General features: G+C 34.9%; 3 protein-coding genes across 11 annotated transcripts in view; 2 read left to right on the top strand and 1 right to left on the bottom strand.

The window, feature by feature from the left end:
- The window catches only part of LOC306875011 (uncharacterized protein), a 991,916-nt gene that overhangs the window by 762,187 nt on the left and 201,899 nt on the right, over positions 1–27,830 (top strand). The gene's annotated exons all lie outside the window — the stretch shown is intronic.
- LOC306875061 (natural killer cell receptor 2B4-like) lies at positions 241–25,983 on the bottom strand. Of its 2 annotated transcripts, none has more exons than XM_079425441.1 (7): positions 25,860–25,983; positions 25,056–25,367; positions 24,613–24,906; positions 2,289–2,408; positions 1,773–1,852; positions 388–459; positions 241–331 (listed from the first exon to the last, which is right to left on the bottom strand). In XM_079425441.1, the coding sequence occupies exons 1-6, from the start codon at positions 25,903–25,905 to the stop codon at positions 412–414; spliced, it is 900 nt and encodes a 299-aa protein (XP_079281567.1). In that variant the 5' UTR covers positions 25,906–25,983; the 3' UTR covers positions 241–331; positions 388–411. The 2 variants fall into 2 exon arrangements, with proteins under 2 accessions (XP_079281567.1, XP_079281568.1); XM_079425442.1 differs by lacking the exons at positions 241–331; positions 388–459; positions 1,773–1,852; positions 2,289–2,408 and adding exons at positions 17,081–19,021; positions 22,569–22,676; positions 23,928–24,004; positions 24,413–24,523 and having other exon boundaries at positions 25,860–25,921.
- LOC306875017 (cell adhesion molecule CEACAM3-like) overlaps positions 10,637–27,830 on the top strand; it is an 82,474-nt gene continuing 65,280 nt past the window's right edge. Inside the window, exons 1-9 of one of the 8 annotated variants that reach the window (XR_013784684.1) lie at positions 10,637–10,804; positions 12,939–13,271; positions 13,790–14,125; positions 14,610–14,936; positions 15,347–15,460; positions 15,585–15,610; positions 15,972–16,064; positions 16,259–16,326; positions 16,495–17,084. Coding sequence is in view for 3 of the 8 variants with exons in the window: in XM_079425380.1 (XP_079281506.1) it covers positions 10,750–10,804; positions 12,939–13,271; positions 13,790–14,125; positions 14,610–14,936; positions 15,347–15,460; positions 15,585–15,610; positions 15,972–16,031 (1,251 nt within the window). In the remaining 5 variants the exon portion in view is untranslated. Of the gene's footprint in view, positions 11,839–11,912; positions 12,552–12,938; positions 13,272–13,789; positions 14,126–14,609; positions 14,937–15,346; positions 15,461–15,584; positions 15,611–15,971; positions 16,327–16,494; positions 17,660–21,465; positions 21,940–27,830 lie in introns of those variants that run through there. The other 7 variants (XR_013784687.1, XR_013784683.1, XR_013784685.1 and 4 more) reach the window with 7 other exon arrangements.

Here is a 27,830-nt window from a genome sequence, read left to right as displayed (position 1 = left end):
ACGGATCAAAACACGTCTGTACAGAGGTAAATTAATGAGTTTTATAGATAAACATATATGCTCTGAATTTGTTTTGAGGCTTAAAGGGTCAAACAACAATGCTAAATTGGGCAATATGATCATGATCATAACTGGTAAAAGTCTTTGAATTAAAAAGCAATTTGTTTTTTTTTTCAAGATTTTTAGGGACCATTTCATTAGTCCATCTCTAAATATCACACTATTAAAAGAGTTTTTACCTCATATCATCTGCTTTATTTTTGTAGGAGCCAACATACAGGTATATGTGGTGATTCTCACCAGTCCTAAAACTCAACCATAGATTTATAATCTGAAGTTGTTGCAGGAGATTCCTGGTGAAGACGAGGACGCAGCTGGATCTGATACTAGAAAAGGTTTGAGATCACGTTCTCATATAGTGACAGGAGCATACACCACATGAACGTCCTCTTCAAGTTTCTATAAAAACAATCACATCACATAAAATAAGCCAACATGAATCAGGCTGAGACTGGGTTGTCAGTGGGTTTACTTCTATGTTACTTTAGGCATCAAGTCATAACGTCACAGTGGCAAAATTTTAATTATTCAAAAGTAACAATCACATATTGATAAGAATAATGAAATTGACCGTTTTGTAAATGCATAAATAGTAACAGCATTGACAGTTGATGACATTTGTTTGATTGACAGTTCTCACATTGCATTTGACTTCCTGACTTCACACAAAGGATTTCATTCGAGTCTGTTTGTGCAAGTTATTTGGTCAGTGTTATGACAAGTGATTAAGAGAGTGTTTAGAAATTAAATAATGTGTTTTGAGTGAAAGGAAAGGTTTATAAGTGTTTAATGTTCAGTTGTTGGAGATTTAGAAGAGTTTCTGTTATATTTGAGTTTTTGTGTGGCTGTCATTGCACTGAAAAGTGGCACTCTTAAAGGAAAAGCTGCAATTTTGTAAAAAAACAAACCCATCAAGACGTTTTTAACTTCAAACCATTGTTTGTGGCTTATACAGTAGGAGTTCTCTATTCATACTGGTTTAAAAAATAAATATATATCTTGCCTGAATCACAAGAGAAATCTGCACAGATCAAGAACTGTTTACAAGCCAAAACGCCCTAAAACAGTTCTAAACAAATATCTTGGTGGATTTTGATGCGAAAGGACAGTACTTTTTGACTGGAAGAACGGTTATTATGGATTATGGACTTGTATTTTAGTCAGAAACCATGGTTTAATCTTAATGTCGTAATGTATTTATTTCTTACCCACATGCAGCTTTTTGCTTCACAAGATGTTAAATGATGGACTAGAGTAGTGTAAATTACTTGTGGATTGTTGTGATGTTTTTATCAGCTGTTTGGACTCTCAATTTGGCGGCACCCATTCACTGCCACCTCAGTGAAGTTAGAGATATTACTATATGAACATGTGTTAATGTCATCAGTTGACAGGAAATACTTCATCATTGGCTCATATTTAGCATTTAAATTATTATCTAATCTTTTAAATTAACCCGTTAATCTGTTACTTTCTTAAATTCCTACAGTTTACAATGAGCTTCATGAGTATTATTGGATATGAGTCAGAGTTTCTCAAACTGAATGAAGATCTTATGGCTTCTCCACATACTGTATCTGATGTGTGTAATTGTGTGTGATCGGTCAGTATACAGACGAAAACGAGAAAACACACATGCACACATCTAAATCTGTCTCACAGATGAAATGATACAGAGATACACAACATAAATTATAAATGAATTATCTTACCGATTGATGTGCATTTCTTTTATAGGATGTTGGATAATGTAACATAACAGCAAAAGCGATCGTGTCTTCACAAGTCTGAACTGTTTGAACAACATCAGATTAAAACAACAATCTCAGTCTTATTTTATTTATTTATTATTTTATTTTATTTTTTTACAACATATTTTATTAGGGCTGTCAAAGTGGAAATAATAATGCATACATTTATGTAGGTTTAATACTGGACTTTTTTAAAACTGCATTACCAAATTTAATATGACATTTTAAAAAAAATTCACACATACACAAAAAAAGACTCCAGCAGATTATGCTAAAAAATAGTATTTGTTTTTTGTGTGAGTGATATGAATTTGACCAGTATTATTATAATTGTCAAACCCAGTAACTACACATATTATTTGTTCTTTCTATAAAAGGGAGATACATGCTAAATATTAATTTATTGAAGCAGACTTTATTTTTAAACTATACTATTATTTGTTTTAATACTTGTTAAAAGAAGTAGGTAATACTTGCCTTTTTGATCAGTTTTTCTGTGTGTCCTGCAAATGCAGCACATCATGACTACAGCTACAATCAACAGAGATCCAGCAGCAGGAATCAACACTATCAGAGAAACTGAAGCTTCTGGAAGACCTGAAGGAGAGTATTTCGATGATGAAAAGAGACATTAATGTAAGTGAATGTGAACATAAAAGCAGCTGCTGTACCTGAACATGTGTGACAGAGTTGGCTGATGTCCAGATGTTGAGTCTGGTTGCTGATGGGATTATTGAGCACACAGCTGTAGGTGTTGTTATCCTGATATTCCACCTCCAGAGGTAGAGAGAGACTGATGCTGAGATCAGACACACTGATGCTGGACAATAAACTGTTTCCTTTGTACCAGGAGAGAGTCACATGACCCACATTCACCACTGAACACAACAATGAACAATATGATGAAGATGATGATGATGAAGAACATTGTGAAGAGTTATTGCTGATGACAGGAACAGGCAGACGAGCTGGGAAAAATTAGAGAATAAATCTTATCAACAATATTATTTTTAATTCAATGTTTGGAGTTAAATATTTTTAAATAATGAAATGTTTACTCCTTTTATAATGTAAATTAGTAATAAATAATCTTTACTCACCATAGACAGAAACACTGAATATTTTTGATGACCTCTTGACTCCACTTCTCTGTACATCATAATCTCCAGCATGTTGATTTGTGATGTTTGTGATGATCAGAGATCCAGTCTGATGATCCAGCTTCAGTCTGTCTCTGAATCTCCCATCAGCACCGCTATATGTGGAGATTCCAGCAGCTTTACTGATTTTAGCTATTAGAGGTGTTTCAGCTCTAAATTTCCAAAAAATATGATCGTCTTCACGTATTTCAGTAACACCAGTGTTTAGAGTGACTGAATCTCCCTCCGTCACTGACACGGACTCACTAAACACACCTGATAATCAAACAGGGACAAATACTGTCATTGACATTTAATTTACATTTGATAATTAAGTTAAACCATTAATGTAGTTACAAAATGAATAGTGCCCCAAAATTGTTGTATTTTTAAACCTAGGCACATTTCTTTGAAGGTCTACAGAGAACAGCCTCTATTCACAATATGCGCCGAGATATGGTGCAGTTTAGCCACGTGGTGTCCAGCACTTAATGTTTTAAATTGATTTGTTATCCTACAGAATATGTGGAGGACTGAATCAATGCAGGATTTACAGGCTTAATATTCTTAATATTCTGAAATAGCCCAAACAACAAAAAAAAGTATAATGCTGCCTATTGATAGTGTTTTAGTCAATGTTTTTTGAGTGATAGACTGTGTTTGTTGATGACAAGTGTGCTAGTGTTATTAAGAATGAGTTAGTTTGATTAGTTTGATTGCATTTTTGATGTGAAAGTTACTGCTGTGACAAGCTGAGGGTTTGAACTGTATGAAGAGTTCAGAAAAAGTGAATGAAGTTTTAGAAATGGGTTTTAGCGCTTGTAACAACAAACAGTAAATGTGAACTAAAGAAAAGCAGCAAAGACAAGCCAAAATAAAGACAAATATGTGTAAAGTAATAATTTCATCTTTACAGTAAATAAAATGTAATGTTAATTAAACTTATCTGCTGTAGAGCAAAACCATTATGAGAAGTTAGATCATTTTAACAATAAATACATGATGATAATTACAGCTAGAACGCACAAGTTTAATTCTTCTGGATATTTACAATAGCCTATATCTCTAAATAAATGAGATCTTTAGAAAAAAACAGGCTCATCTGAATCCTTGAATGCACATGGGATTACCACATGTCTTTATTGTTGTGTTAGTATTTTTAAAAGTATTTCTTAGAAATTGGTGGGGAGGGGGGGGGGGGGGGGGGACAAAAAACAGAGACCAAAGTAAGCAAACTTTACAATAAGGATTCATTTGGTAAATAATAGCAAATGAAAATACTATAATTTGAACAGTAGCAGCAGCTTTATTACTCCACAATGGAAAGAAATTAGGTCACAAAAATATATTTATTACTTACCGATAAAACGCCACCAGTACAAAAAGAACAAAACAAACATGCTAGTCATTTTCTTCTGTTATTCAGTGTCGGTCTAAGAAGACTATAAAAATAGTAAAGCTATATGTGAATCCTCCCCTGACAGTGTTTGACCCTCCTAGTTTTTACGCTGCATTTGCTTGTGATATAATGTTACATTTCCTCTGGCCCTTATGAAGACTTTAGCTATTCATAAGAAGTGACATTATTCTTTATTTTCATCATTTATCATAGCTTTTATAAGATAATGAATTGCCTGACTGGGAAAAGGGAATACAATTGTGTGAACTGCAGAATAACTATATTTCATGGTGAAATAGAGCAAAACTGTAGTGATGCTGAAATTGTTGTCTATATTTATTAAATTCACAGTTTTAATGTAAGAAAAAATCCAAATTCAAAGTTAAACCCATGTATGATCTCATGGCGCCAGTTTGTTAACGTTCATCTTCAGACTCAAACTGAAAGCAGATGTGGTTTGTGTTCATGAGAAATGTAGAAATGTGGTTTGGTCTGTTGGGTGGACAAACATCTTGCAGGCCATTCAGAGTATGTGTGATCAGTTTTGTAGGTGAAGGGCTTCTTCCTGTCCTGCTACTACAGACTCTTTAATCTATGAAAAAAAATAAATAAAAAAAAATGAGAAAGTGTGTCTGACACAAAGGGAAAGAAACAGTATGAAATAGTCATATTCATATTATTTTTTTATTTACACTGCACTGGCTCCTACAATTTAATTCTGCTGACTTATAACTGTCTTGTATTCTTTGAAATTATAGACATATTCTAAAGGTTATTGACTTGCAAGTCAGATGTGGCCAACATTTTTGGCGTACATACTTTTGACACTGATGCATGCAAAACCAAAGACACTGATATTGTTCACAAATTCTGTAAGAGTCCAACTGTAAATTTAAACAATAAATCAAATATCAAATAAATAATAAATTCAATGTTTTTTAACAAAACATGCAATAGCATTAAATGATTTGATCAGGGAATCTATGGAAAAATGCAGTGAACACTATTTTGTTGTGTAAATCACTGATGTTTTTCTGCTGTTTGTTTTCATGTGTTACAATATGAATCCAAACTTTGTTGAAACAAATGAAAAATACGGTATTGTAATGACATTTGAATAGCTGAAATCACCAGAGTTCTCAGTTATATCTGTACAGATATTCAGTGTAAAGATGCTGATGCGAGATTCAGATTCAGATATTTGGTTTATTCTTGGTTTGGTGACAGAATTCTGACACTCTTATTGTCTTGTTATGTCAGTGTCAAGGCAGTTGTGGCCTAATGATTAAAGAGTCAGACTTGTAACCCAAAGGTCATGGGTTTGAGTCTTGATACCAGCAGGAATTATAGGTTGGAGGAGTAAATGACCAACACTCTCTTCCACCCTCAATACCACGACTGAGGTGACCCTTGAGCAAGAGCATAAATCACATTGTTTCCTTTCCAAAAGTGAGCATGCCAGGGCTAGTTTTTCACTGAATCACTTCTGGGGCATGATCGGGCCTCACTGTTGTGAGCGTCACTTTGTAACTGGCCAAATGTGCTATTTGATTGAAGTAAACAGAAACATCTGTTCATCCTTCATAATGTGGTCATTCACATAACATGTATGTAAACACTTGCATTACCAAGGCAATGCCGCTTTTGTAGTACAAGCTCTGTTATCAGCCACACGGGAAAGCTAAACCATATTTGTGCCAACTGGCCTGGATCGGTATGGAATGGAACAGTTAAACAACAAGAACTGTTTGGCCGGACTGTTCAAAAGCGGCTGTTGTGTGCATGCAATTTTGAGTTTGCTTGGGCTGTATGGTCTTCTGTCCATGTGTGTTGTGTAGCACGTGGCTTGCGTTTCTCATTGGCTGCATACTTTCATGTTATGTGTTGTTGTTTTCAATGTAGCACACGGTATGCGTGTTCATTCACCACATGTTCTTTTGTCATGTTTTGTGCACATGGGTTTTGATTTGTTTGTTTCTGTATGTCAAGTGCTTCTGTCTATTAATCTTAACCCGCCCTTCTTGTTATCTAATTATTGGTTAATTTTCACCTGTCCTTTCTCGTTACCCTCGTTGTTTGCACTCTTATTTATTCTCCTTGTGTTTGCGGTCCTGTGCGAGTTTGTTGTTAAATGCTCCAGTGTGTTGCTCTGCTCTGTCCTGCTCTGCTCTGCTCAGTGCGGTGGCCAGTAGTGTTTTCTCTCACGGCATAGTTTTTCTCTGCATACACAGACTCACCTGACACACAGACTCTGGACTTTGATCTGTCAACTAGAGATCAGCACCTACAGTGTTCTTAGCTATAATTTAGCCATTCAATGTATGTTTATTTCTTGAATGTTAAAATACAGTTTAGTGTTTTTAAATAAGCACGATAAATGAAAAGGTGAGCTTTGACTAGACTAGACTTACCACCTTCACATGTTTTCACATTGTGTTTTGTCACATTTTGAAATTCACAGCTTGAAGTCAAACGTTCTTAACAGGAACCCTGTTGTTTCCTGTTGATCTCAGTGTTGTGATGATGCTTTAGCTGCTGTTTCTCACAAACCCACTGGAATATGCGATTTATCATTTAAATCAACATCATTAAAGTAATGTCCAAAGTAGAAAGATTTGTTGTTCTGCTACACCAGCATGACACAATGCTGCAGATTTAATAAGATGGAAATATGATATGTTTTAAGTAATCTATTCTTTCTATGAGTTTGTTATTGTTCAAACATACAACAAGAGGAAGCGCAGAAATTAAGTAAGGTGTATTCCTTTGTTCATTATTGTTTTTTAGAGGTTCCACCGTAAACATGGCAGTGTATATTTATAGCGCACTCTATTGGGTAAAAGTAGAATTTAGAGAGAGGCAGATGAAGCCTTGTGAAGATTTTGAGGCTTTTTCCTGATTGTACCAAAAAAGCTTCAAAGCCTCAAAGAAAGGCCCTACTAGTGACCTCTTGTGGTCAGCTGCAATTATAGCAGCCACTTTCAAATGATTCACACATCTTGTTGATTCCAGTTTCAACACAAAAGCAATACTCAACAATAGCATCTGTGTCTTCATTCTGAGAATCACTGTCCAGACATGAAAGTGTTAAGCAGGGAGGGAACACCAAGCATTTCGCATCTCCTTGTAATGAATGAAGCCACGCAAAAGATTTGAATCAGTCACCTCATTTCAGGCGTTTCATGAAGTGACATACTGACCCATACTCGGAATTCATGCTCTGCATTTAATCCATCCAAAGTGCACACACACAGCAGTGAACACACACACACCGTGAACACACACCCGGAGCAGTGGGCAGCCATTTATGCTGCGGCGCCCGGGGAGCAGTTGGGGGTTCGGTGCCTTGCTCAAGGGCACCTCAGTCGTGGTATTGAGGGTGGAGAGAGCGCTGGACATTCACTCCCCCCACCTACAATCCCTGCCGGCCCGAGACTCGAACCCGCAACCTTTGGATTACGAGTCCTACTCTCTAACCATTAGGCCACGACTTCATTAGGTGTGTTCGACTTCATGCAGCGCCGCACAGACCTATCAGCCGCTTGCAGTCGGGGGCGGAATTGAAAGCGGAGACATGAAGTCGACTCTTTCTGCTCCAGATAGTGCTCTCGCGGTGTTTGCATACTCGTATCACAGATGAAGTGAATAACATGCAATATTTGTCAAATGCTACGGACGTTTCAGAAATGTTTTCATGAGCAACAGAAACACTTTTTATATACTACTTAATACAGGGCCATCTGTTCAAGAATAAAGTTCAACATAAACATATACTATTTAAATACCAATAAAGTGGGGGTAAATAAGCTTTTATCAGTGTTAATAAAAATAATTGAATCATTTAATCATTGTTTATTTACTTACTTACTTTTACTTTACTTTTGTCATTTAGCAGACGCTTTTGTCCAAAGCGACTTACAAATAAGAAAAAGTAACTAAAACTAAAAAGTTACAACTCTATAAATACTATCTACCCACATATTTAAGAAAATAAAGAAATTAAATCAAATTAACACATGCATATAACAACAACATTTCAATAATAAACATATTTATTCTTATTCTTATTTATTCTTATTCTTATTCTTATTTATTCATATTTATTCATATATTTATGATACACTTTGTTAGTAGCTTGGACCTGCTATTGTTGATCAGTTAGTACACAGTAAGAAAAATGGAAAAGATACTAGTAATTTTACAGGACATTATCCATTATCACTCGTATTGTAACCTGAAAACACAATGCGTAATTTAAAACGCAGGTAAAATAAAGAATAAATAAATAAAAAAAACAATACTGAAAATTCTTTCATATTAACATAGTAGATTGTGCCATATATTTTACAGACTTAGAGTGTCGCACACTAACTACTATATATATATATATATATGTAGAAGTGTATTGCAGTGTATTGTAATATTGTAGAAGTGTTCATGTTGCCAAAACTATTTTGTACACTGAAATGGATTTAAAATAATAAACGTAAGATTTTTTTAAAGCTTTCTTTTCAAATAATATGTTATGTCCTTGTCTTTATTCATATGGTGAAAAGCTGTGCAATTACTGATACAACTACATCATGCATGCCTTAAATATCTGTCTTGTCTGAACTTCACATAGGATTGAAGTTGTTTCCTAGTTTGCAGAAGACTTGAATTTCTCGTATGAGGCCAGTATTGCACATATACGTGAGGATGTCATCTGAATGATTAAGGGGATGATGTATTATGCATAATATGATGCACCAGAATGACCAGACACAGGAACAGTTTCTTCCCTCAGGCAATCCATCTCATGAACACGTGACAATAAACGCGGAACACACAACTATTATAAATTATTCAGTACACTTATTTTATTTATTTATTTTTTTCATTTCAAATTTGCACATATCAGACCTGTACATACATAATTGTCTATATTATGTATTGTGTTATTGCTGCTTTGTACATTGGATATTTGTATATTATTATTTTATTATCTGTGTCCTGTCCTGTTGCTGTCTTTCTGTTGCACTGTGGAGCTTCTGTCACTACAACAAATTCCTTGTATGTGTAAACATACTTGGCCAATAAAGCTCATTCTCATTCTGATTCTAATGACCAATATTATATTTAATTTATCACTTTATCACAGTTTAACAAATCTACTGCAAAATATAAATAAATATGCTTACTCTTTAAAACAAATTATTTGACCAATTGTAAAGCTTTATTTAATTTTGTTCCTTATTAGTGTTTTTATTACCTTATCCCCCGGTTTCACAAACAAGCCTTAAGCCTAGTGCCAGACTAAAATGTAAGTCTAAGCGGTTTCAACTGAAAGAAACTTGCTCTGACTGATCTTAAAACATATCAGTGCCTTTTTTTGTCTCAAGATGTTTTTTTCAAAGGAACATTTATAAAAATTACTTAAATGTCGTAATTTAACTTTGGCCTAATCCTTTTAGGCCAGGATTAGGAGCTTCCTAACACCAAGACGAATTAATTTTGTGTGCAAACACACTTGGCAATAAAGCTCTTTCTGATTCTGATTCTAATTCTAAAATTTGGAACAAAGTAGACACTTCTGTGTTTAAAGCTTAGTAATTTTTCACTTAACTCTTTTTTTTTAACATGACAGTATTTTATATTCATACAGGTGTGTTGTAAACGCCATTTAATGTCTTGCCTTCATCTGTGAATAAAACTTTAACACAGATCTATTTGCTCTCTTTATTCAAAAAGAAAAGAAAAAAGCAGCTACTCCCATGAGCAACTTTTACCTTTGACATGAAAATGTACAAATTACTGCATGGTACATTTAGCCATTTGCTATTAAAATGTAAAACATTGTACTTGTTATTATAGGTTTGTAGAATAAGCACTAAAACACTTGGAAAGCTACTGCATGGTTTTGCAGTATGCACGCATTTCAGTCAAAACGATTTTCATCACGTAGCCTAGTTAGATGTATTTTTACATTCTTGCAAAGAAGCTCTGTCTATATTGCATAGTAACAAGTTATATTCTAAGCTTAACATCATTAAGATCCGGGGAACACGCGCTGATATTTTCAGTGTCGCTTTAATACGAACCAGGAAATTAATATACTCCGCCCATCTCGGTTGTCGGTCTCGGCTAGAAGGGATACAGCTCCAATGAAATTAATTTTATACCTATTATATTGTATTTTATTAACGTCCACACCTACCCCAAGTCTAAACCTACCCCTTATAGGAATTAAAAAATAGTAACTATTGTTCTACAGTATGACAAAAATTATTCTGTATTGATGTGCGCATGCCCAGTAGCGCCATACGTGTATCCCTTCTCAGAAACCGATTAGCCTATATCAAAACAACGGAACACATTTATTGATCATAATCTACATTTATTTTTGGGGAAAGCTGTGGACATGGATCGTTTTATTTTGCCATCTTTGCTAATGGTATGGTGTTTACGCGACCATGGTGAGACATTTAGACCAGTTACAGTCTTTTTTGCGGCTCACGATAAAAGTGAAAGTGACGCAGTTAGTTTTGTATCAGCTCCATTCGCTTTATATTCGACAGAAATGTATGTATTTTGTTGGCAGTGTGTGGTTTTGCAGGATCGTGAAATGTACTTTTTGTTACGATCTCTTCTAGTCAACGACAAAAACGAACAACAACAGATGGTTGTAATTTGTAAACAGTTAAGTTTGAGAGTCTTGGAAATATTCAGAATTGAAAAAGGAGTAGTGAAATCTCACCTAAAAATAAAATGGCACCTTACCGTGGGTAAATGTTGAAATATATTAAATGTATTGAGTCACTTTGGATGAAACCTATGCCAAATGCTAATGCAAATGCAAATGCAAAAAAAGAGAAAAAAAAAGAAAAAAGTAAATTAAATTCAAACAGCAAGACTAAAACTAAGATCAGGAAAATAAATAAATAAAATTTGTATTTAGTACTGTCCTGAATATGTCACGGTTCTGCCCTGCAGTCTTGTTTCATCATTGTTGGGTGTGTCACATGTCTTTGTCTTTGTTTATGTTGACCATGTGCTAACCAGGGGCCCGGGGTCTGTACTTCGTACCTCACTTAATGCATCTGAGATGATGTGAAAGATTCCAGATCTAGTAATCGTGATAACTGATCTAATGTGGTTCTTCAAACAAATTTGCGGATTTGATTAAAATATTGAATTAAGTTGTCTGAGATTAGTGCGCATTCTCGTGTTCCCTGAAAAGGGCAGATATATCGATGCACGAAACTACGATCAGCAATGCAGCCATTGGCTGGCGGCAAGACATCAACGGAATGCATACATTTTATATTAGATAAATTAAATTTGCACTTTTTTGGGACTCTCCTTTCCACCTTTACCTCTGACTGCTGACTGGACTTTGACTTGGACCTGGAACTTTTCTTTTATTTTCTTCATAGTAAAGTGTTCATCTCATTCTGCTTTTGGGTCCTGTCTCCCATTCAGATTCAGAATAAACTAATTAAGATAACAGGTAGGCTATACATATAGTCCATAAGACAAAATAACACCGTCAGCTCTTGCATTGTGTTTCTTTCTTGAGGAAGTGAATTTTTGCAGCTTTTGTAATAGTTGTGTATGAGTCCTTCAGTGTGAAAAGATAGATCTCAAAGTCAAACAGTCCAGAGCTGCATGATATACCGAAATAAAACGATCACGATATGGCTCTGTGCGATTGTTTAATTAAATACATATATACATTATTGGCTCCACAGATTCACTCTAGAAGCAGTAGTCTATACATCTTTTTGCAGGCAAAATTGTAACAATAAAAGTATGTTTTAATGTTTGAAAATTTTGAAATTAAGACAAATATTTTAGTATTGTACTTTTAGAATTATATTAAACAAATTTATTAAATATTCTTTTTTTAAATTTTACATTACAATTTTTTTTTTTTTTTTGCACTCAACAAAATCACCCCCCTCATTCTAGAATGATTAATTATTTCTAAATACTGCTATTCAATTCGTCTGGTGAACATTCCTGTTTTTTTTGTGTTTTTTTTTTAATCAAAATATACATAGCTGAAAAACTAAATATTGCAATATCAGTTTTTTTCAGTATCGTCCAGCCCAGATACAGTCACTGCTGGAAAGGGTTCAAATATGAAGAAGAAACCTGACCTGGAAGGACTCGTGAACAACTATCACAAAAAAAAAAAAAAAACAGTTGTTGATCATCCAGGTAATGAAACTGTAATGTTTAGTCCCAACGATGATGATAAGGATTCCAAAAGTATATAAAAGAACACAGTTTAAGCAATAGAAGGTAATCCAAATAATACTCCAAGCTACGAAACTGTGCATTGCACACATTACCAGACAATTGATAAGTGAAAACAGAACAACCTAAAAACAGGGCCAAAAAGGCAAATAATGACAAACACCTGTTCTGATTAAATGAATCAGCATGACAACTAATAAGTGGCAGGAAAGTAAACAAAGGCATACAGGAACTAATAAATACAGAGTCCAAAATAAGAGTCCATAGAAATAAAACAGCTCACAGCTTCACAGCTCTTTCCAATTGTGTGTTTTTTTTGGGCTAATAATCATCTGTTCAATTCTGTAGGTGTGTCGGGTGTTACGGATGGAGGGTCAGTATCAGTGAAGGAAGGAGATTCAGTCACTCTATACACTGATGTTAAAACAAACCAACAAGAAAATATTAGATGGTATTTTAATTGCAGTCTCATTGCTGAAGTCACTGGAGATCTCAGTTTTATCTGTACAGATGTTCAGTGCAAAAATAGTGATGTGAGATTCAGAAACAGGCTGAAGCTGGATCATCAGACTGGATCTCTGACCATCAGAGACACCAGACCCACAGACTCTGGAGTTTATAAACTAAAGATCATGAAAAACAGAAGAGACAGTGAAAAGATCTTCATTGTTTTTGTTCATGGTGAGTTACATTTGTTTTTCTGCTTACCTGCATACTAATTCACATGTAGATATTTTCCTCAAAAACGTTGCTTGGCAAAGCAGTTGTTTTTTATAGCATTTGTTATTGTTATAAATCCATTATTAAATTATGATAATTCTGTTTCTCTTTGCTTGTTTTATGAAACTGTGCCAGGTATATGTAGTAAAGGCACTCGGCTCTGTGTTGGCTCAACAGCGTCACTCAACATTGTATGTTCATGTGGTGGAAAATAGCACAATTTCCTGAAGCGCATCTGTAATATTCATAATATTCAATGGTTGTATGATGATCATTAGATTGTTGAAGATCATCCATGAGACTCATGTATGTTTGTCTGATGAGTGAATGTGTGAATCGAAGTTCTTCTGCTGTTTGTTTGCATGTCTTACATCATGAAACCAGACATATTTATCGACGCTCAATCTTTAAGATCTGTTTTTCACAGCACTTATGTTGTTTTTTTTTTGGTAATAAACAACTGTTCGTTTATTTTCCAGGTTTCTTCAGTGTTGATACAGATGAAGAATCAGCATTTGTGATGGAGGACGATTCAGTCATTTTACACACTGATGTTGAAACAAGCCAACAAGAAAAGATTAGATGGTATTTTAGTGACACTCGCATCGCTCAAATCAGTGGAGATCAGACTAATATCTGTACAGATGTTCAGTGTAATAATGGCACGGAGAGATTCAGAGACAGACTGAAACTGGATCATCAGACTGGATCTCTGACCATCATGAACACCAGCGAACCGGACTCTGGAGTTTATCGTCTACGAATCATCATCAGCAGCAACATCAGTGAAAAGATCTTCATTGTTGCTGTATATGGTGAGTCATCGTGTTTAAAAGCAAGTCATTAACATTTAAAATTTGTGATATTTTTACAGATTTTGCAGATATTTTTTTCTCATTACCTTTATGTTAATTAACATATAGTATAAAGATAATTTTGTCAAAAACATTTACTGTTGAAGTGGAATTTGTAGATTTAAATATGCATTTATTTCAGTATGCCTTAAAGTTAGTTAGTTATTGGTTGGTTATTTATTAATTTTATCAGTCTTGTTCTGATGAAGATGAAAGTTCTACTATGATCAGTTTAAATCTATCTATTATTATTTTATACTCAGTATTTTTTATAGTTCATTAGGAATTCAAAGTCAAGCAGATTTGATGAAAAATATGCATATTAGCTCAATTGTGGATAAATGCAGCTTTTTAGACAAAGTAAAGACGATTCTACAGTTCACTCATGTTATCTAGTGTTTTCCCCTCAAAAAGATCCTCTAGCAGCTGTTGGTTTGTGTTTCAGGTGTTTCTGCTGTTGAACGAGATAAAATGAAGAAAAAGTCTGTGAAGGAGAGAGAATCTGTCAGTTTTGATCCTGGTGTAATAAAAAAACTCAATGATTTGATGGCATGGTATTTTAACAACACTCTCATTGCTAAAATCACTGGAAATCAGAGTAAAATCTGTGCACATGATCAGTGTGAAGATACTGATGGCAGAATGAAGCTGGATAATCAGACTGGATCGCTGACCATCACAAACACCAGAACCACAGATTCTGGAGATTATAAATTACAGATCAACAACAGCAGAATCAGCATCATCAAGATATTTAGTGTTACTGTCACTGGTGAGTATCATTAGTCATTGCATGCACTTTAATGCAGTTTTAGAAAGCAGATTGAAACATATAAGCTAACCCAGCAAATGTGTTTAGTGGGCTGTAAGAGAAGCTGAGTTTTGACTCTATATGAAAAAATAGCAGATCATTTTTATTACCTTCACATGCATGTAACACTGAGCTTTGTCACATTTGGGATTTTACAGTTTAAGTCTATTGTTAATGAGAAAAATACACAAAATTAGTCAGTTTCCCTGGTGATTCTTGTTGCCACATTTGCTGTTTGTCAAAATACACCAGATGATAATTTATGAAATAATGAACTGACGACCTGGGTAGACAAGTGTCAATATCAGTCAGATGTATTGTTAAAGTTGATTATTAGTCAATCTTTAGTAATAATGACTGTCTGTCTTTAGCTGTTCCAGATTCAACTGCTGCTGCTGTTGCTGTTGTTGTTGCTGTTCTGCTGGTAGCTGTAGCTGCTGTGATTTACTATCATCGAAGGAAATCTACACAAGCAAGACAAAATGGTAAGCATTACTACAGCTGATTTTACAAAATGGAAAATTAGATCTATACTCAAAAGTGTATTTTTATTTGAATTAACCAAAGTAATCTGTTTAATTGAGTTTGTTGTTATTATTGTTCAAACAGATACAGTGCAGCACAATTATGATCAGGTGAGATATTGTGTGCATTGAATCTTACTGGAAAAAAAAAAAAAAAAAAAAAAATCAAATAAATTGTGAAATTACAACAGATTCTGATCTGTGAGATCTGCAAGTCTCACAAGTGTAAGTGTGGCTGAATTTTCTGTATGCTTTTGTGGTTTCATTCAGAAATCATTACATAGAGACACCAATATGTATATACATGTATTGACTCAGAGATCACTGATCTTGTGCCCTTGTATTTCTTGAATGAAGAAAGAGGTTCCTTTAGATTTACCAAACATCATGGAGAAAAGAACATGTTTTTTGTCTAACCGGATCATCAAACTTGATCATTTGTTTTACCTTCTGTGAATGTGTTTTCTTACAGGGAAATGGTGTGGACTCAATTCCCTTATCAAAAAGGGATTCCATTGATCACTGCTCATAATGGGACATCACAGTAGCTTTATTTATTATTTTGGTAACTAATAATGCATTCAATTTACCTCATAATTCAGAACTGGGATTGACATCACACACAAGTAGACTCTGTTTCAGTAGAGAAGTCTAATGGAGTTCACTCATGTTAGCATTAACAGTGTTAGGAAAAACAGAGCATTACACTGCATTGTGTAACTGCAGACACTCACATACCACATAACAAAATGTTCACAGATAGAGGTTGGGCAGGAATGAGTGTAGTTCATGCGAGGAGGAAGATGGAGGCCTGTGGGGTGTAAAAGGTAAAGCTTACTATTTCACATTGTCTGTTATGTTATCTAGAATTACAGATGTTTGTTTTGTCCATCTCTTTCAGTTCTTTTCATGAAGAATGTTTGGCTGCATTGTATTTGTTCAAAGTGCTTATTATATCTTCTAAATATTTTTATTATTATTTGTTTGCTTTCTAGAATATTATCACATGGACATGTCATCTCACATGGATCTCCTTCACTTGAATTTCCTGTATGCTTAATCCAGTGTCTACTGACACATTCCAGGGACAGGGAAAAAAAAAAGACTATAAAATACAAGATGTGTCACTTGTATAGTTTTGAATGGGGAAAAATGCAACGCTCAATATAGTCTCTCTATCAAAAGAAGCACTGCCTTCTAGATAAAAGAGGTCGCTATAGAAACAATCAGCATTCTGAGACATTCGCTTGCTCACTGGCTAGTCTATTCGAGGGTAAGAAACAACATTTATGAGACACTTGCATGCCTGAGAGGCATTTCAAAGATGGCTACTGAGTGAAATGACTTGCCTTAAAGGGATTTTGGGGAAAAGAACAGGAAAAATTGGCCTCAGTTTTAAACTTCATCTGTTTAAAACATATATACGAGAGAGGTGAATGCTCAGGTCTACGCAGAAACCAAACAATAAAGATGGGTCAGAAGACAAGAAAATAGAAAACAGCCTTCGCATTGCCTTCCTTCTGATCCCAATGTTAGAAAAGAGTGAATGAACTTTATTTTTAATAAAAATCTAGACCGTGTCAGTAAGAACTTGGACCTTTATTTCATTTTACCATGGAAACAGGGCAGAGAGTAGCCAGTTAGAAATGATTGTTTTTTGCTGTAACAATCTTGATAACCGGATAATAAGTGGACCTCAGAGAACAGTTAAAAAAAAAAAAACAACAAAAAATACAGAGGCAGTTCATGACCCTTTTAAATGAATGAGAACAGGCTTCAACAAACTGAGCTGGACAGTGCTGGACACAGGACATGCTCTGGAGAGAAGCTCTCGTCTTCTGAGAGTTCTGCAGCTGCTCAGCTTTTATAAAAGGCAAATAAAGGGTAATCAGCAGCTACCTGTCAGAGTGTGAGGAGCCAGAGGAGCAGGAGACAAGATAAACAACAACAAAAAGAAACCATATCACAACGCAGTTAACACAAAAGATAATATGTCATTGGATGTAACATTATGTACACTAGGGATGGGAAGATTCCCCAATTCACTTAGTGCATCGGCATAAAAAGCTAACGATGCAATGCATCGGTTTAAAAAGTGTGCATATCGGCCACAAGTTGGCATTTATATTGTGATGCATCGTTTCTAACATAATTTGCATCAATAAAAAAAAAAAAATTATATATAATTACTAGTGGATGCACTATCCTTTTATTATTTAGAAAATGACCAATAATCTGTGACCAATATTTTATGTGTATGTAACCGGGCCGGCATAGACCAACCCGTATATACCCAATAGGGGCAATAGACCTGCTCAAGCTATTCAACTATGAATGTATGGACACTGGTGCAGTACATGGTCTCATTGTTTCTTCTCTTTTCTCTTTTTAAAAAAGGGGAAACAACCAAATATTTCCCAACATTACACAATCAACAAAACCCAAACATCAATACAAAAACAAAAAGCAAAAATGAGAGGATCAGATTGGCTCACTTAAGGCCTATTCGCACTGGATTAGTATTATCTGGGGACCATGTGTGATTTTGAAATTACCCCCCTCACACATGAATTTCGTGTGGTGCATTCGCACGAGATAACTCGAAATCACTGACTTATCTCCTGGATACCCGGATGTCAAGACATTGCGAGTCCCGTTCTATGGTCCAGATGGATAAAAAAAAAAAAAAGAACTAATAGTTTTATGCCCCGTGTCATTTACATTTCACCAGGTTAAAATAATATCTCAAGCTTTATGCTTGATTTATTTGTAACACGTTAAACCTTTTCAGCTTTCTCTTTGGTTTAGCGTTATGACAGCACCCAAAATATTATCAAACACTCCAACGCAGCTCCATTCTTTGTGAAAGATGGATAAGGCGCACAGGAAACAAAAACCTTGAAAAATGATATAGCCTACGACCCACCAAAATCTGGCCAAATCACAGAGATGCCGATTCGCACGGGACTAAAATTATCACAGGACCTCGGTGTTCGGTGAAATATAGTAGGTCATTTGCGGGGGAATTTTTACTTTACAAATTACAGACATGGCCGATTCGCACAGGATTAAGATCACAGACAACCTCTGCAATTATTACAAATGACTGGAGGTCACCAGGTAATACTAATCCCTTGCGAATAGGGCTTTAGACTAGGCTACAAGTCTTGCGTTAGAATTAACCTTCTCAGCTATTTTTAATGCAACCATGGAAATTTATAACATCCACACGTGTAACACAATATACAACCATGAAACAAATCAACCAATAGTGTTATTATCACCACATCACACCACACCCTATTAGCTGGGGCACTGTCTCACCAAGGACGAGCCCCCTTGCAATAGCCAAAAAAAAAACGGAAAGGAAAGGAAGTGACAAATGGAGCAGTGGGCTGCCCGGGGTTTCAGTGCCTTGCTCAAGGGTCTCACCTCTGTTGTGGTATTGAGGGTGGAGAAAGCGCTGGACATTCACTCCCCCCACCTACAATCCCTGCTGGACCTCAACCTTCACGACTGCCCCTTAAAAAAAAAAGGAAAACAAAACAAACGATATAATGTTCACATTACAAAATCAAATCAAATGAAAATAAGAGAACAGAAACAAAACACTTATACTTAAACATTCAGTACTGGGTGTTATGTTTGCTCTGCACTGTACAATGAATCTCTTATTTACATCTTATCTGCACTTTGTTATAATGAGATAATGCCCGACTTTGCAGTACTCAGCACTTGACAAAAACTCGGCATTTTGATCGTTGAGTGGATTCTAACCTAAACACTTCTGGTCACTGCGTTCAAGAAATCAGCGGATATGTCTGTGAACAGCTAAATTGTTCAATGCTGCAAATATGTTTTGGCAAATGGGTGATTCTCTGAATTGGGTGCCTTTTGGGTCATACCTTTTTTTTTTTTATATACCTTAAATAGTTATATTTCTGATCATTTCATGTGATAGTGGATTAGTCAAACCTTTAAGAAAATACATTTTCCCACCTCAGGCATGAAATTCTAATCGATATCGAGTGTTTTTTCTTACTGAAAGTTGTTTTGGAGTTCAACCCCGTCACAGACCACTTGGACCCTGTTTAAATATGATTTAAAAAGATTTTCAAGTAAATTTTTGTAGAAGCTTTTCAATGAGATGTCCCTTGTTTGATATCATTTATTGCATGTAGAATTTTATTTTTAAATACTCACCATTTGAATACCAAATCAGGTCATGAAAACTGCATCTAACATTGGTCTTCATATCTTATCACAAAATATGCATTAACATTAGGATTTAATTAGGCTTTCATATTTTTTCCGACTGTCCTGTAAATTCTGCACACAGCAAAACAAACATTGACCTAATTTGTCTTCTTATCACGAAAATATTAATAAAAAACTGTCAAATAACAGGGTTGAACTCTGCATAACGGGGTTGAAAATGATAACAGGGTTGAAGTGATGATCATTATTTCAATATAGTATGGATTTCTTACCTGTAAAATTAATGATATCACATTCAATAACATTTTATTTTATTAAAGTTGGCAAAAACAAACAAACATTTTAGTAAGTATTTAACATTAAATCAAAAGCATTAAGCATTAATTAATCACTAACATCAATCGATCTTTCCATTTGGAAATATTGAACATAAAATACCATAATTGATTATTTCTGACAGTTCACATACAACAAGTCTACAATTGAGTAATCTACTAAGAAGTGTCAAACTTTCAACCCTGTCACAACGATTCAACCCTGTTAGAATAAAAAATGTGACAGGGTTGAATGTGACGGGGTTGAAATTTTTGGCTAACAGTAGCTAAAACAGTTAGCTTAGCTAAGACAGTAGCACCACATGGCATTTAGGACATCATAAAATTTTAATGTTTTGCAAAACTATTATTTAATTCTTCTTAAACCGTTGTTTACTATCATTTAGTCATATAACAGAGTTGAAATGTTGAGCCTGACAATCTTAATCTGACAGTGAAAAACATGAAATATAGGTAAGAAAAGATACTGGCAAGTGCCTTTCTTTGCAGCATGTTCTTCAAGAGACTTGTGTGATGTCACTGCCTGGATGTGATGCCACAGGGATTGATCCATTATTTTTATAGGGGGGTAAATAGTATGGCGTGACGGGGTTGAAAACAAACTGGAGGACGTGTATAAATATTGCAATTTCATATATAATTAATGCATTTTTATATATATATGTATATTATAGTTTAAGTAGACCAACATATGATTATATTAGCAGCAACATTTTGGTATAAATTGCACTTTTTATTTGTTTGATATTCAATGAAAATGTAATGATGGTTAGTGAGGACATGCAAACATGCTTGTTGTCTACTACTTAGGCAACCCATTATATTTAAATTAAAATAAAAAAAAAGCAATTGTGTTGCATTATAATGCAAAGGCACCTGGTTCTATTAATTGACAGCGTTAAAATGCATTTTGTGATTTCCTTCAATTGAAAATCTTTGAAGTAAGTTTGGGGGACTTGAAGGGCACCCAATTCAGAGAATCACCCAAATATCAGATGGGGCCCCCTCTTTCCCTGGGGCCCTAAGCGGCTTTTCACCTCATTGGTTAAGTCCGCCCCTGATAACAGGGGTGAATCATATCGCATTGCATCGGTAGCTGCTTCATTTGAATCTTTAATGTATCATATCGTTGGCTATGCATCGAGATGCGCATCATATCGGCCTGAGGCATGAGATGCACATCCCTAATGTACTGTACACTCAATAGAGTGTACATTAATTCCCTCCTCTCACCAGAAGATGGCGCCCACAGCTGAATTATCCATTCATCCATTTTCCAAAATCACTGGTCCAATATGGGTTTAGCATTAAATCATACAGATTTGAAGTGACTATTAAATTGTTTAATTAATGTTAAGTTTACCCCTTTAAACTTCATCACTGGTGTTTACTTTTGTCTTCCTCTGTTTTCAGTTCCAGAGCTGGAGCAGGTGCAGTCCGTCTTAAGTTTGTGTCTGGAGTTTGACACCAAGTTACCTCAAAGTGAGATTTTACATCTACAACTTTCCCAGAACTTTAATCTTTAACATTTTGTAGTTCAAATTTGTCTTTTTAAGTTTTGTCTAAAACAGCCAATGACTTACTGAATGTATTGAGTTGAAGAAGCTGCCAACAATTTTAGTTGAAAACATTCTCTGTGAAAGTTTGAGTTAGAATTGTTTGCAGAAGTACAATTATGAACACAATGAGGTTGTGTAGTGAGTCCATACATGAGTTAACCTGTTTGGTGTGGTGATGTTTGATATGCAATGTTTTGTACTTATACTTTGTTAACCTTAATATAGGTTGAATATGGTAAGATCACTGATCAAGTCATTGTTTTATGTAGATCTGTTCACAGCATGATTATTTGCAAAAGACAAACAAAATAAATTGTATATTTATTCTAAATATTTCCATATATGTATATATATAACATATGTAATGTGTACGTATGTACAATATATATATATATGCATTTTCCATATTTCACATTCACACAGTACTATTTCATAGAAATATCACTGTATCACTGTTTAATTTTAGAGAATCTTTTGTTGCTTATGTTTTATTTAGTATTTTGTTGTGAAGTTGTTTTTTTCCTAAGCAGAAGTAAAGCAGTTTCATATGAGCAGGAATGGAAAAAAGCCCTTCAACCACATGCTAATGACACCTCAAACACTCTCACACACTGACATTAAACACAAACAGCTAGCAGATACATGCAGAACCTGTTTGTCCAACAGATAAAACCACATTTCTGTACAGGTGTGAACAAACAAAGCAGGGTCTTCTCTCCTTTTGTTCAGTATTTTACATCTACATTTTACATTTACAAAGTCTTTAAGACTTTAAGAGTGAACTTTAAGAACATGAAAATACTCCAGTGTGCCATATAATTTAGAGAATTAGGACTGCAGCAGACCATTTCATGAATCCATCTTTAAGTACCACACTTAAAACCCCTCAGGATCATCCTACCCACTGTCTTTTCTTAATGCGACATGTGGTGATTCTCATTAATTCACAAAACTTACCTATAGACTCTGAAACTGAGGTTGTCACAGGCGGTTCTGGCTCTTGCAGTTTGATCATCATCTCATGGCAGTAGGTACATACTCCATATGATCTTCCTCTTTAACATCCTGTTAAAAACATCACATAAGAGATGATAATACTAAAACAATCATCAGAAGTGTAGCGCTAATGAGACATCTTAGACTTCTTTTGGTTGTGACATAGCATGTGACTTTTTGACTTTATTGATTCACATGCACATACAGAGGTTGGAGGGTTGGACAAAATAATCTGAGCACCCATTATTGTAGGGGTTAATATCATTTATAATATTCTCCATGAAATGTGTGATTGTCAGACTTACAAAAAGTACAAATCATGGGAGCCTGTTTTGCATGAGCATCTGTAACGTTACAAGCCCTGTTGTTTGGTGTTTAAAGAACTTCTTTATGAGACTGCATACACAACGCATCAGTGAAGAAGAAGAATTGTGGGTGATTGTCTGCTAACCACATAGAACTACTGCAGCAAAGTGACAGCATACCTCAATATCCACCGAAAGACACTGTTTACACAAAAACCAACCACAGAGAACTTCACATAGCCAACATCCATGAAAAAGCTGCAATTATTAAAACTTTATAACAGACATCAATTTGAAAATGTGAAAAAGATGGAGTCATGATAATGAAAATAGACAATTGGAGCACCAAGGTAAACTTCAGCCATTGTTGTGCAAACCAGAAGAAATGTGCATCATTGTGACTTTCGTTTCCTGAAGCCTTCCATTTCCTGTCAGATGGTTTAACATAGTGAGTTTCTACTACAATAAATAAACACAATGTTCACTTAGATTTGTTAAAATGCAACTTATTTGTTTATATTGGGGCTACATTAACCATTTTTGTTGACATAAATATGTCATATTCATTGAGTTTTTGAAATGCATAACTCAAGTATGTGTTTTGAAGTTTAGAGGTACTGAACCCTTTCAAAGTTTCTCAGTTGCTGTATGTAAAATAAAAAATAAAATAAAAAAACTTTTAGAAATATTGGATACGGTGTTGTTGTGTCTGATCAATCATTATACAAAAACACAGTCACACACATCTAAATCTGATGCACTGTCCAATTTGTGAAGAGGCACAACAAAAATTGGGTGGTGGTGATGGCGCAGTGGATAAGACACATGCCTTTGGTGTGAGAGACCCGGGTTCGAATCCACTGTGAGACACCAATGTGTCCCTGAGCAAGACACTTAACCCCTAGTTGCTCCAGAGGCGTGCGACCTCTGACATATATAGCAACTGTAAGTCGCTTTGGATAAAAGCGTCAGCTAAATGTAAATGTAAATGTAAATTAGGAATAAATTCTCTTACGGATTTCTGTGTTTTTCTTTTGTGGAATGTGGGAGCAGCGTACGTGATCTCTTCTTCAGGAGTTTGAACTGTTTCAACTAAATAAATAAATAAAGCATTAAAACACATTCCGAACTAGATCTGTTTCTTTGTGACTCATGTGTTATTATTAAGGCTATCAAAGTTAAAGCACTGATGTATATGAATAAGTATTTAACACTGCAATTAAAAAACAATTAACATTAGCAAATTTAACTGTTATACTTGCACAAAGTCCCTAACACACTATGTTTATTAATTAACTTAAAGAGACGTTCCTTACAGATAATTTGTAAATCAAATGCAGGCAGGATTTAAAAATGATCATTAAAGCTCAATAAGTGAAACAGCATCATTCATAGAATACACACCAACAGAGCACTGCATCTTTAGTATTGTGACCCTAAATAATTTAAATATTCATTAGTAGTATTTGTTACATGTTAAAATTGGTAGGTAACAGTAACCTTTTTGACCTCTGTGTTTCCTGTAGATGCATAAGATCCCAACCGCAGCTACAATCACCAGAGCTCCAGCAGAAATCAGTACTATTAGAGTAACGGTGTCATCTGGGGGATCTGAAGGAAAGTGTGGTGTGATGATTAAGAGAAACATTAATAAACATGTACATACAACATGTACAACACTATTATCATCACTGCTGTACCTGAACATGTGTGACAGTGCTGAGTAATGTTGAGATGTCTGGTCTGGTTGCTGATGGGATTGTTGAGCACACAGCTGTAGGTGTTTTTATCCTGATATTCCACCTCCAGAGGTAGAGAGAGACTGATGCTGAGATCAGACACACTGATGCTGGACAATAAACTGTTTCCTTTGTACCAGGAGAGAGTCACATGACCCACATTCACCACTGAACACAACAATGAACAATTCTGCTGTGATGATGATGATGAACATTGTGTAGAGTTACTGCTGATGACAGGAACAGGCAGACGAGCTGAAAACATGAGAAAATTGAGAAAAATGTGGATAAATCAATACAATAATCTTATTTTCAATTCACTGTGTCGAGTATTTAGTGTGTATTTTCAATATGTAAATATAATATAAGATGTGTAAATGATCGGACATATGATCTCTACTCACCGTAGACAGAAACACTGAATGTTTTTGATGACCGTTGTGCTCCACTTATCTCTAGTTGATAAACTCCAGCATGTTGAGTTGTGATGTTTGTGATGGTCAGAGATCCAGTTTGTTTGTTCAGCGTCAATCTGTCTCTGAATCTCCCATCAGGACCATCATATGTGGAGATGATATGGTTCTTAAAGGTGATTTTAGATGTGTGAGACTTTTCAACTCCAAAATGCAACACTATGTCTTCATCTTCTTTTATTTCAGTAACATCAAAAGTGACAGAATCTCCCTCCATCACTGACACTGACTCACCAAACACACCTGATGAACATGAAGAGATTTTGTCACAGAATTAGAGTCCTGTTGGTTTGAAATGCTTAACAACCACTGTAGTTTTTGTCAGCAGCAAAGACACAAACAGACCGCCATGTGTCAACCAATCATTTGGTCTTTAAATGTTGTAAAAATAATCACCTGCTGTGGCTCAAAATCAATGTGTAAAATTGCATAATTTACTGAAAACAAATACTTGATAACTTCAGTGTAAAAAGTTAAATTGTTGAATGTTTAAAGACATTTAGATTAGTACATCTCTAATGCACTCAGGGCTCCTATGCATTTTGACTAATTCATTTATATTATATGTATATTTCTATTATTTTCTATGATTATTAGCATTACATTTCTCAATCTCTCAATATTTGCTCATCTTGTAAAAATAGCAGCAAATGAAAATGATCTAATCTGAACAGTATCAGCAGCTTTATTACTCTGAAATGGAAACCAAGCCATAACAATAAATGTATAACTTACCAGTCAAACTCCACCAAAACAAACAGAACAAAACAAACATGTGCATTTTCTTTAGCAGTTTGGTATCTGAGACAAACCCTCATATGTGAATCCTCCCACGACAGAGTTTGACCCTCCTAGTTCAGATGCTGCTGTATTTGCATATGATTTTATGTTATAGTTCTTCTGATCCTTATTAACACTGCTTTTAATTTCATTTTAACTGTTTTTAATAGATACAATTTGTTTCATTTTTATCAGTTACACATACATACTTTTTTAAAGATAGTTTTCAGACTGTTAAATGTCTAAAAGTAGAAGAATAATGTTGAGTACTAGATGAACTACATTTCATAGAAAAATTGAGCCTGACCTTTGTGATTTAAAAAAGCGTGGCATATATTTATTATATTTCCAATTGCTGTGTGTGGAACTAATGATAAAACCATCGATCATCTCACAGTACCAGGTTCAGCTTCTGAGTCAAACTGAAACTCAAACTGTGGTTGGCTTTCAGAGATGTGGTCTGATCTGTTGGTGGACAAACATCTTGAAGATGAGAGTGTTTATTCGCTGCATGTGTGTTTAGTTTGTAGGTGAAGGTTTTTTTTCCCCTGTCCTGCTGTTATGAGATCTCTGTTATGTAGATCGTTTAATCTAAAAATGACATGATGAGAAACTTTTTCTCACACAGATTGAAAGAAACATTAGCAACAAATTGATTGTAAGAATGTTTTAGGATTTAGATTTTTTTTTATTATTATTTAGAGGTTGTTTTTTTATTTCATAGGTTGTGATTGGTTGGCTTAAAGGTACAATGCTTCCCTTTGTTTGCACACGGTCTTCAATTATATTAGTCAAAAATATTTGCCCCCACCCACATTTTATTGTAAAATAATTGAATACTAGCTGTATAATGAGGTGTTGTTAAGTAACTCTCATTTGTTGTAAGTAAAGGAAGGTGTGAAATTTCCACCCACTAAGAAAAAAAAAAACACACAGTGGCCTTCAACCCTTTCATTCCACTGACTTTTTACTGTTTTGTGTTATAGCTAGACGACATCATCTAATGGTTTTAGTAGGTTTCCAGTGCAGTGACTTATACGTCAGGTTTGGTCAAACCCAAACTGTAAATATGAAAATAATAATAATAATAATAATTATTATTATTATTATAAAATGAATTAGTAACATTAAGGTCATATAGTGGAAAAATAAATTAATCTTCCAGCTTTTAAAATGGCTAATATTAATGAGGAGGGTCTAAATAAGGGTCTGAAAGTATTGTATGCTGTAATTGTATGAATGTACATGTACAGTATCAGGAAGTTGTTTGTATGATGTTCATTAGGCTGTTCAAGATCATCCATGAGAAATACAGTCATCTTACATATAACTGAGATCATCACATGCACTCACACAATTTTCACATTGACTTTTATTTCACTTTATGAATTTGATGACTTTCAAGCCTCATGTTAGTAACAAAAAGAAAAGAAAAATGGCATAAAATAGTTCTCTGGTGTTTCCTGTCTGGCTCATACTACTGTGGCTGTTATACCTGCTGTTTGACCTCCACCAGATGGCGCCATTTATCAGATAAATCTATATCATAAAAGTTATGACCAAAGTAAAAAAATGTGAATGTTAGTCAAAAATATAAGTAAAGCCGATTATCATTTGATCTTTAGTATTAATAACCATCTGTTTTTATCTTCAGGGCCTATAGCAGGAATATGTGTGCTGCCCTGCATTATGTGTAGCATACAGCTGATATTACAAGATGGAAATATCTGTATAAATGAGTTTAGTATTGTTCAAACAGGCATCAGTTAAGGCGTCTTTTTTGTATATTAGCCTGTTGGTTCTTTGGCGTTTCTAGCAGCATGTACAGTATTTACAGCTAATTCTGTAAAAGTAGCTCTATTAAAGATGTGATTTTGTTCTTTGGACACTAGAGAGAGATGTTGTGCTACAAGTGCTAAAATATCC

Source organism: Barbus barbus, assembly GCF_936440315.1.
Source record: "Barbus barbus genome assembly, chromosome: 9".
NCBI lineage: Eukaryota > Metazoa > Chordata > Actinopteri > Cypriniformes > Cyprinidae > Barbus > Barbus barbus.
The sequence above is the reverse complement of the archived record's forward strand: the minus strand, read 5'-3'. Positions and strand labels throughout refer to the sequence as shown.

Bases quoted from the DNA above. Each gene is read 5' to 3' on its own strand.
- LOC306875061 (XM_079425441.1), bottom strand. From the start codon at position 25,905: ATGCACATGTTTGTTTTGTTCTGTTTGTTTTGGTGGAGTTTGACTG. The intron at 24,907-25,055 runs GTGAGTAGAGAT...TCATGTTTTCAG, and splicing joins ATTCAGTGTTTCTGTCTACG to CTCGTCTGCCTGTTCCTGTC. The intron at 460-1,772 runs GTAAGATAATTC...TTGTTTTTATAG, and splicing joins AAAGAAATGCACATCAATCG to AAACTTGAAGAGGACGTTCA.